The sequence below is a fragment of the Ceratosolen solmsi genome, unplaced genomic scaffold (assembly GCF_000503995.2).
Source record: "Ceratosolen solmsi marchali unplaced genomic scaffold, CerSol_1.0 scaffold3, whole genome shotgun sequence".
NCBI classification, from domain to species: Eukaryota; Metazoa; Arthropoda; class Insecta; order Hymenoptera; family Agaonidae; genus Ceratosolen; species Ceratosolen solmsi.
The window spans coordinates 1296275-1308434 of record NW_011948428.1 but is presented as its reverse complement, the minus strand read 5'-3'; the positions used below and the strand labels follow the sequence as shown (position 1 = coordinate 1308434).

General features: G+C 28.2%; 1 protein-coding gene across 1 annotated transcript in view; it reads left to right on the top strand.

Moving 5' to 3' along the window:
* The first annotated feature begins 956 nt into the window (after positions 1-956).
* The window catches only part of plx (PTB_TBC1D1_like and TBC domain-containing protein plx), a 62451-nt gene continuing 51247 nt past the window's right edge, over positions 957-12160 (top strand). The window contains exon 1 of the mRNA XM_011501324.1: positions 957-1377. Within this exon, the coding sequence (XP_011499626.1) occupies positions 1210-1377 (168 nt within the window). The 5' untranslated portion in view covers positions 957-1209. The remainder of the gene's footprint in view (positions 1378-12160) is intronic.

Genomic DNA, 12160 nt, shown 5'->3' with positions numbered 1-12160 from the left:
AAATAAATATGAAATAAAAAAAAATTATATTTAATTGCTTATTCTTACTTCATTCTTACATGATATTTCACTTACTTGTTTTCAATTTTAAATAAAAATGCAAAATTAAATTATCTCGCTAAGTTAATGTCAATAAATATTACAATTTTCAATTTAACATTAAACTGCTTGTAAGTGTATATAATAAATATTATGATAATGGCTTTATTAACTGAAGGATTATTTGTTTAAATGTAACGCATTATAATAATTTAAAGCCTTATACGCGTGTTTGTAATTTTAAATTATGCACCTTCAAATCCTCTGGATTGCAAAATATTTATTAATCCATTATCAATCTTATCGGTTAACCAATTTGAAAGTGTGTACACATTTTATAGAATCGCTCCAAGTGCACGCGAAATATTAATGAGGAAAATGAATCGCTAACATTGTTTTCAGAAATTGCAAAACATTCGTTACGCAACGCAGCGTTATTACAGCATTGCATTTAACATAAAACTAAATCAACGACAAACGTCCCACTGGCCTGAACTTAAGTAAACCTCGTAAAGGATTGACGTCGAGCCACGAAATCCGTGACCTACAAAACTGCAAAATCACTTAATAAACGCTCGAATTTCTCTTAATTGTTGCGTCGAGCTGACAGCCCGTTTGACAAGCCTTGCAAATCATATTTTAAAGCGCGAAAGCCGCAGCTCGAACGTCGTTACAACGATTAAATAATAGAGATTTTAAAGCCAATGACATTATCGGTCCAGCAATATCGGCGATCACGTGCCCCCGCCTTTTACAGCCGCAGATACACATCCCTCTGAATCTCCGCTAGTTTATTACGCAACTAGCCAGCACCGAGACTCATGCGCGACTTAATGATTTTTCGCCTTTTCATTTGCAGAGTGCCGGGAGATAAAGAGCAAAGAGCAAAGAGCGAGAGAGAGAGAGAGAGAGAGAGAGAGAGAGAGAGAGTGAGAGAGAGAGACGGAGAAAAGAACGGGGAGAGCTCGAGTCGAGGGGGCCGCTGAATAAGAAAGAGGCAGCGCCGGGGCTAACGTCCGCGACGTCTCGCCTCGTCTCCGACTGCACCGCTTGTAAAAAGTCGTCGAGGCGCGGTGTGGAGAGCCCAAGAAAGATGTGAAATGCTGAGCGTGGACGAGGGGCAAGAGGAGACGCGATCCCCTCGCGATACAACGACCGAGAGCCTTCCGGATGCGAGAATCGGCGCGCTGCCCTGGGAACACCTGGACCTCGCCACTCCTAAATATGAAGCACATGCCGGTGGAGTATTGTGGCTGCACTGCGATGGACCGCAGGTGCGCCGCGCCCATGATGCCGTGGATCATCAACGAGATAAAGAAGAAGAACGTGCCGCAGAAGGTGAGTGGACGGGGTTCCGTGATTTTAATTTCGCGACGGTTCAATTGTATTGCCGAGTCCCAGCGATTCGACGGAACGTACTGGCTCTTTCAATTTGCCGACGAAAGAGATTTTTTTAATCGGTTAACGTCGACGTACAGCTAATACTTGCAAAATTATTTATTTTATAGAGATTACAGAGAGATACAGTGCGCGATTAGCGATTAGTCCAAGAAAATCATTAACTAACTATTGCTGCTTATCGCTCGTAATTGATATTATTTTAGCGGAAATTGACCAGATCCTTTTATTATATTTAAAGCGTTTTAATGCGTGGGCGTGCATTTTCGCATTAAGGAATGCGCAATATCGGATGGCTAAATTAGCAATTGCATTTAGTAATTATGCATTTATGCATATATATGAAATGAGTGATGAGAATTGCTGAAAGAGACAATATGAGTAAAGATATTAAATTATCAATAAGTAACATATTGATTAATGGTAAGGCAATGTCACGAATCATGAAAGTATTCTTGACTTAAAATTTGAATTGTCAAATATTAAATTGACCGAGTTTCTTGCTTCTTTAAGTAAAAAATTTTAATAAAAATTATAATATTCAAGCACTTTGTCAATTGTAAAATTACAATAGATTTTAACAAACTGCAAAAAAGAAAAATAATAGAACTAAAATTTAAATGACATATATTAAAATTTAGTAGTAATTAAAAATTTAGACTTAAATGAAAAATTTCATATTTTAAATGCCAACTAACAAATTTCATGTAAGCAGATAAATTAAAACAATTATCACTATTGTTAAAACATAGAAAATTTTTTAAGAAAATAAGAAATATTTGTATAGATATTGGAATTTTTAATAAGAAAAATAATGTTAATTTAATTTTAACAAAATGATTTTGAATTTCCTTTGATACTCCATGCAATTTTCAAATTTTACAAATAATACTCTTAATGACGTCACAAATTATGTTCACCCACACACAAGCTTCGTTCCTTCAAATTTATGAACAGCTTCAAAGAAGTAATGTATAATTATTTTTTGCAACTAATGTGCACGAAGATTTATATTTTTTACAATATATTTGTTAACAATATTTATACCTATTTATACCAACTAAAGTACTTTTGTCATTTTGTTATATTTATATAGTTATAATTATATAGTTTGTTCATTAAATGTTAAACTAATATTCTTAATTGCTTCTCTATACAATGACACATGAACTTATTAGATGTGCAAACGAATTATGTGAAAATTATCATTAATAATTGAAAATGAAATGACTATGCTAGATTTTGTATAATACAAAGGATCTTTTTGATAATTAATACCTCACTTAATCGGAGTCCGAAATATATTTAAAAATATTGATGACATATTAATATGAAAGAATTTAGTTCAGTATAAAATGGTATAATAAAACTTCTATTCTTTGAAATCAAAATCAAAATTCAAAGTAATAAAAACAAAATGTATTATAATATTGAAAATGTAACGGATACATGTACCATATGCAGATTTTATAGACTCTTGAACTTTATAGTCCTCGTAAGCATGCCATTTCCAATATAATTTTTATTAAAAACTTTAAAACCAATATTGGTGTGCCTCCAATAACTTCGGATGTTTTGTAAGTTTTATTCGATTAAATTGTAAAACATTCTCAACTCTATTCCCGTATATTTTGCTAATAGTTAAAGATTTTAATAGTTTAATAATACTCTTTTTCAACGATGTTTTTCGATATAGAAATATACTCACTGCAGCGTATAGATTAACAGTGACTTATGAGTAACAATTGAAGCCAAAGAGTACACACGTTTTATTTCGGATCAATACTCTGGACTTGTAAATATAATGAGCTTTCAGCTTTTTTTCTCCAATCAAAGTCCAATGTACTCGTCCTTTTATCCTATACTAATCACGAGTGTTTCTTACGACTTCCGAGGAGTACTTTATAATACATCACACAAAGGTGTATTCACGAAGGTGGTCGTGTCCGTGCTACAACCTGTGGAGTCACGCACGTACCACCCCCCCCCCCCCCCCCCCCCCCCCCCGACAATTCTGCTGTTATTTCCATTTGCGCTGCCAATCCCACAAAAGTTTTAAAATAATTTCGCAAGTGCATGATAATACTAATTGATACTATATTCCCTTATAAAATGGGCACAGTATTCTCACATTATTATGATTCTATTATTTCTCTGGTATTTTTCATATTATTATTATTATTATTATTATTATTATTATTATTATTATTATACAGTTAAGAAATTATTATTTAATTTAAACATTGAATTCGATAAATTTCTATTTTACTATTTACAATAGTCTAGATGATTAAATGACAATCGTTTAAGGATTAAATATTCGTATTTATTCGGTATTTCGTGCTTATGTCGATAAACATTTATTCTTCATACTCTTCATTTTTCTGTGAAATAAGTATATAAATATTTTAATAAAAATTTAATAAGTTTTCCAATAATATTCAAATGGTTCATAAAATTATTAATATATTACAATATATAATAGATAATATATAATACTAATATATTGTATTAAATATATGGGATTATCATATATTCACAACAAACATTTTTAATGTTTATTTTTACACTCGAATGCCCGTATTCGCTTTGAAATGATATAAAAGATATCAATGCTTTCAAAGAATTATTTAAACCTTTTCTAGAATATAAAAGTACGTACAATAGATACATGGAGGTGAATGAAGGTATTATGATTCACGTAAATAACTTATTTGTCTCAAGTTATGAAATGTAATTCTATCACTAATTATAATAAGCCCGTAACATTTAATTTGAACAATGATATTATTTTTATGCCGTGGCGGTTCTACATTTTCTGCATTGCATGATTCTATACAAAAAGTTTCATGTTTTTTAAGATTCATAACTGTACGATAAGTTGAAAGAAATCTTTTATGATCCTTCTTTTACAACATTCTCAAATAATATAAGATTTTATAAAAGAAAAATATTTTTATAATGTTATTTTAACAAGACTGTTGGAGAATTTTTATCCTTCAATATAACTTCTTTGCTTATATATTAGTTTTTTTTTTAATCAATGTTAATGAAATATGCCTAAAAGGACCATTTATAAAGTACTCTTGTGCTATTCCCGTTACAAAAAATTTACAGTCAATTTCACTCAAAGATGATATAATTTCATAAACATTTAAGATTTGGTAACAATAAAAATTTCAGTCTGTTTACTGCAACTGTCTATTGTAATTAAGAAACCTGCGAACACTTCGATTACACAATTATAAACTTTTTAATATTATAAATAATAATGAAAGAGTCTTAATTACAAGCTAAGTGACATTATAGCGATATATAAAAATATCGAAAGACGATAAAAAAAAGTAACTATGGAGATAAAACATGAAATACTGAAAAACCATTGCGATAAGGCAGGATAAAAGAGGTTTGTACATAGAAATTTATGAAAGCGGATTACCGTACTTGTTCGTCTCTGTGTATGAAAGCTTAACAAACCTGTTATCTATTTCTTGTAATTAATATCATGTTCCTTTTTACATTCTTATATTGTCGAATTCTGCAGAATCGCACGCAACGGTGTCATTATTGCTAATAAATTATAAAATTAATACATTGTGATTGATGAATGAACTGAAAAGTCTTGTAATTGATTATGACGACTATTTATTTATGTATCAGCTTAAAATAATATATCACATTAATAATTAAATATATAGGAACAATTTTTTTAATTAGTTTAAAAAAAAATTAACTAATTTAAATACGTTCGTGAATTAAAAATTAATTATACCGAATTTATTAATTTTTCAATATGTGTTAAAAAATTAATTGGTAAATAATTTTTTCACATAATTATTTTAATAAAACTTTTCAATCATATATTATTGTTATCTATGAATCTTACGAAGCAACCGACCTATTATTTTTTAATCAATAAAACGGTCTTTGCAACACCTGAGTCATATGTTAGTACTTGTAAGGTGACAATATGTGGTTCAACTAGTTAAAAATAGTCAAACTTTCTTCGTCTCTACCTCATCCTGTCCACCCACACGTGGGCACTCCTTACTATCCTCTTCATTCTTTTTTTACACTTTGTCATTATCTTTTATCTCACTATGAATTCTGCCCTATTTCCTCTATTGCGATTACATTATTCTTCAACCCGACATATCCATTTATATTTAAATTATAATATAATATTAATCTATTCTTTTCCTTTACGTTCATTAGTCTGTGTAAGATTATTCATTTTGATATTTTTATACTCACGCTATTATTAATTAATTAAATAAAATAGCAATATTTTTAATGTTACATTTATGTAAAAAAATTCCTTATAATTAGATATTATATTATATTTTATAATATATATTTTATTCTTATTTCATAAGATAATTTTGTATTATATATAATTATAATATATTAACAAGTACATAAGATATATTCATTTATTTTTAATATTATTTTATTTATCTTAATAATCTTAAATTATCTATATTTTAAACTTGAGACAAAATAAATTACAACTATTTTTTCGTAAAATTCTAATTTTTAAAATTATTCCAAGATTTGTGACTGGATATATAACAAAATAATTGTATATTAGACGATATTTGTTTAAAAAAAAAAATTGCTAATATTTCATCAACCCAATGGTAATTATCGTACTCCTGACACCAATTGATAATCGTAATTTTTTCTAAGACAAAAAAAAACTAAACAACTACTGCTTATTGAATTAAGAAGGTAATATTCGCCAAAAATTTGACAAATATGTAGTTTAAATGAATATTCAACAGGATATAAATAAAATTACCAATTTACAATCTCGATAGAAGAAAATTATTAATCAGAAACTATAAATCCTTGTTGTAGGATAATAATGAATAATTTCAATTAATCCATCTTATTAATAGTTAATGTTTACCTATTCTTGGCGTTGAAAAATATTTTATGCGTATCTATGAAAAAAAATTTATCAGAATTGAATTATCAATTATAATAATTTATTTAAGTTAAGCAATGTGAGTGTAACGTCAATTAAAAATATCAATTATTACAGGAATATAATAAGTTTATTAATAATTCACTTTTTAATACTGATATAATTTAAATATTTACAGCTACGCAATTATAATACGAGTAATGTACTTTAAAATAAAAATATATATACTGTTAAAAGTAGGTTTCTATTTTCAAATCAATTTTACATTACAATTGAAAATTCTCACAAATTAAAAATTTTAATTGAAAAATTAAATTCATATAAAAAATGTTCACTTCTTAAATCAAAGATAAGGACAGAGAACATACGAATCCCAATATTATTACCAAAGTAATTAAAGTGAAATTTGGTTTATTATCTGATGGTTTATTATACTATTTATCTTGAAAATTAAATATATATATATATATATAAATAATGTCGATATCATTAAAGATATCAACATAAAATTATTATCAGTCTATTTTTAAATTATAAAGAAAGTAGTATCGAATTAATTTCCTTTAATATCTATACGTCTTATTCATTCAGACGCTCATCCTTTCGTAATTAAATGTTATTTCGTTTTTTCATGAATTTTAATAGATTGTGACGTTATCGTAATAGAATTTTTAAATTCTTATCTATATTCAATTATAAGAGATACACGATAACGTGAAAATAGTTGGCAGTCGAAAACCAAACTACTTACTAGTAAAAGGATGGAGCAGGGAATACGCGAGTGTTACCTCTATTCGAAAATAAATAGGTAATACATAAACGCTTATGTACAATCGAATAAAAGTTTAAAGGCTTAAAAGAGAAATAACAATTGTACGTAGCGCCTATGAGATATGACCGAAGAAAGTAAGTGTATAATAAGGCACCTTGACGTGAGCAATATTTACGTGCAAACAGTTTACGAGCATTGCGCAAAATTCCATAGCTGTGACATTCATAAAAACGAAATGGCTGACCATGTGGGGGGGGGGGCGTGCTAATGAGATATCAGTTGCGAGCCAAGAACCAAGAGACCAAGAATGAGCAAGAATGAGCAAGAATGAGCAAGAATGATCAAGAATGAGCTAAGAAAGTCTCGGAAATCCAAGCTCGAGCTCTCGCTAGTGATATGCGACTCCTGGACATTTTTCAATCTTGAACGTATTAACAAAGCTTTCGTTTTGTTGATCTCTAACCAACGCCTCTGCTCTGTACAATCTATGTTGGTGAATATCCAAGGGACGTTTGTTACGTAAATTTTGGCTTCCCTTCTCCCAACAACGCTATTGAGCAGCGAATTCTCTTGGCCGGTATACACTGAAAAGCGAGGAACGTTCTCTGCTCGACTCGCAAGCACCGGATTGCCGTACTTCATAGTCATTATCTCGAGATGGAAAATTGCGGTAATTGTCATTAAAATTATCGAGGACGCGTACATAAATCTGTTCTAATTCTAAAAGATCGGCTTTATTTATAAGCAGCATGAAAATTAGCCTTCGGTTACTGTGAGTTTGAAATGAAATGGTAATTTATTGAATATTTATGAAACTGAATCGGGAATATAAATATTTAAAAATACTTTTAGTATTGTTATAAATTTTTCACACATTTCTATTGTGTATTTCTATCGTTGGTTAAACAGCTACACACACATATAAATTAAGAAAAGCTGTATTATACTAAGGAAATAAAAAATCCATCACTTCCTAAAGCAAACGGAAAGCGCCTAACATGAATTTTTTTTGAATATATAATGCATTGTAAACAGATTGATAGAGGCACTTAAAATATATTTTCCAATATAAATGTGTAAATTTGGAATTCTCTAATAATCAATATATTTAAGATGCTAAGATTTTAGATCGACTGGTAAAGAATAAAAGGCCAAAATTAATGTACAGAGCGAGATTATTAAAATTCGTTCTCACGTTATTATTCAATAAGAAATTGTTCTGCTAATTAATTGTATAATTTTATATTCATAATACATATGCTAATTTATACTCAATTCATTCATCGAAATTCATTTCACATTCCTATTAGCCCTAAACTGTATTTAATTTGGATGCTCTATTTAATCATAAATTCGTTTAAAACAACAAACTATCATTGCATTATCCTACAATTTCAGATGGTAGGACGCACAATATATCTAATTTTTATTTACAGTTACGTGCACGTAATGTAATAACATAATTTCTAAAAATATATATCCAAATTATTTATCATAAATAATTTATCATTACAGTCATATTATCTATTATTCAAAACAAAAACAAAATATATATATATGTACCTAGGCATAAGTATATTTTACCTTAGTTTTTCGTTTATTTACTTTATTTGTTAAAGGTTTAAATAAAATTTATTCAATGTGTATAAATGTTGGGCACAAATATGCAGACGCAAAATATACAGCAGCAAACTTCACTGAGAAGTGACGAATCTAATTTATTTTCATTAAAATGTTTTGAAATAATGCTCACAAAGAAATAAAGTGACAACTAAAATAATAAATTATTTAGTAAAATATTTGCACAATGTATGACATAATATAATGAAATAACGTAGAAGTAATAATATTAGATTATAAATACATTAGAAATGACTATAATTTTTTATTTTCTAATAATTGCATTATATATATATATAAAAAAAAATATATTTATTTTAAAATTGACTTTTTTCATAGAAAAGGCAATATTAGTATGTAATAAATTTCTTTGTTTTTTTTTTTTAAATCTTAATTTGTTTATAAACCTGAACGGTAAATCATAGTTTTGTTTCATTAAATTATCGAGAATCAAATAACGAAAGAAGACATTCAATATTTCGATTGACATATTGACATACATTGTAGAAGTAAGTTATTTTTATGAAATTGATCCATTATATCCACAATATTCTATGGAACCCTATACCATTCAAAACGACCTAAGCCATATCTGAATAATTTAATAAAAATAAATTGCATCGTAAATATAATCTAGTTATTATCGAGTCCTTATTATTTAGAGAATTGTTAGTTTTATAATGTTCTAAAATATAAACAAGAAAATTATTTCATTTTATCAGTCTGCAACTCTGATATTTTAGATAAATTTACTTTAACGAAATTGCCAGCTTTCGCTACAGTTGTTAAAATATAACGTTGCCATTTCATATTTCGTTTCAGTAAATAATTAAAAAGATGCTTCGCTTTGATTAAAAGCAATACCTTATCGTTACACAAATTTGTGTTTGTGGCTAATTTTACATTCAAAGTTTGTTGAAAGCAACTAAAATTTCAGAAGACGATAAAAATCTAAATTACGTTTTTTGCTTGTATATTTCATGTACGAGAAATAGAAGAGAATAGATGAATAATAAATTTTGCTTATTCTGTCATTTGCCTTCAATTGAACAATTCTCCACATTTTGCTTATACATTTTTTTATTCATTGAATATTATATTTAATAAAAATAGATCTTTTTAAAACTATTACTAAAGTTATTTTATCATTTATTAGTTACATGTATTTAAATTCCCATTATCGTATGCCAGCTAAGTTACGTGACTACCGACCGACCTCATACTCCAAAAAAAGTATATTTTACGCAAAAAAAAAAAAAAAAAAAATACTACCCAAATATTAGATATCTTCTCTCAGAAAACCACAATTCAGTTATTTCAATTGAATAAAATTTACCTTATTGTTGAGACTTTATTGTCTCAATGCGGTAAGATAAACTACTGAATTTATTGGTAATAATTTTTTTATAAGAGAATGTTGGTCCCCTATGTTATATTCTTTTATACCTAAAGTATGCTATATAACGAATTTGTATGAGATTGTATAATGAAATTTTCATTTCTTATATTTGAAATAACGCATTTGTGAAAAATATGACTTATTGTTATACATCTTTTGCAAAGTTGGTATTCTTTATTTTAACATTTACTTTGTTGTAGCATTAACGTACATGAATATAAGTTGATACTCTTGAATCTATTTCATATTGTTTATATATTTTGCATACAATTTGAAAATCGTTTGAAATTTTGAACATTGAATAAATTTCTGCCTACAAAATATGCAGTATTCTTCTAATTATCTAATTTACTGTACAAATAAATGTAAACAAAGACAATTATTATAGAATCCTTTGTAAAACGAAAGGTTCTCATCACAATTTTGAAACTATAATTCTAACAATTTTACACAAGACGAAAGGAGTTAAAAAAGTTTCCAATCCGTTACGAATTACGTCGAAAATTCCAAATTGATTTCGTTGAATGGCACTTTTAATTAAAGTTCGCTTGATTTTGATAAGGCGTCACTCGGATGTCCCGCATTGCGTCTACGTTGAAATTCAGCCAAGTTCGTATGATCCGAGTTCGTATGGAACGATACCGAATCGAAGAAAAAGTTTGCTTATAAATAATATTCCAATATATAGTTTTATCCCTTATAATTTAGCAATGCTCACGTAAAAACGAGAAATCACCTCCCAGCCCCTCTCTCCTATATCGTCTTTACATTGCTTTAACACGCGTCACAACTAACGCACACATTACCCATAAGACGGAGAGTGTCTGTTCCGACGAACACAGACGACTTCGTGTCATCAGGGACAAAAAAATACGAGACTATTGAACGGACTTTGAACGACGACAGCTCGTCCTCACGGATTTTCCCGCTACTTAACCACGTCCTTTGCGTACTTCTCGCAACTGACGAGTCCTACAATCAAGGCTTTCGTTGTCCCTGATTATCTTGACGCACTTGCTACGCTGAGTAATAAAAGTGCAGAGTACCAAAGCACAAGTTGAAATATACACGTTGAATTAAGAAACACTTGTGCGTTACTTTTTGTTAAAATTGCCAGTAAAAAAGAGAACTCGCGAGATTCTTTTTTTTATATTTTACCTTATTTTTTATTTTTTTATTTGAGTTGGTGGCAATCTTACTTTCCTCCTACTCAGATGTAAAATTCTTCATACAATGAAGAGTAACGTTATTTATGGCGTGTTTGTACGTTTTTGTAATAGCCTGTGTATATATTAAATATTGTTTTAATAAAGTTTATTTAATTTATTCAAAGATTTTGCACGGTTATTTGATCTATTTTACCGAAAATTATCAATATATGCTCTATACGACGTTGTAATAAAATTTCGTATCAAGGAATATGATTTTTTTATCTCAACAAAGCTTTACAATAATTACATTTTATTTACAAATATTACGTTGACTATATATAACTACTATAACTTGTTGTAAATAATGTAATTGTTTCGTAAATTGAGGTTAAAGTTAGGCACATTTGGATTTCAAATAATAGTGTAAAAGTTAGATTTAAAACGATAAATTTATATTGATAATATCGATCACACGACTTTTTAATATTAAGTTTTTAATACAAATTTTTAATTATAGCTTATATTGGTAATTACTGTTATTAATGAAAATTTTCATAATAGCTTTATAAAAAAGAAATGGTATATTATATTTTAGATGTTATTCTGTAAATGTTCTATTATCTTGTTATTACACTTTAAATGCAAAATTATAAATGCATACTTCCTTCTAATAAACTTTTGAAGTAGTTCCAGTTATTGGCTTTCGTTTCATTAAATATATTACACAATTTTATTTAAAAATAAACTGCTGTTTTATATGTTTTTTAAACTAAATAACTTGTACATAAAAATGCATATCTTTGTAACAATTAAACGGACAATATTAAATTTAAAATTAACATGTAGCCAAG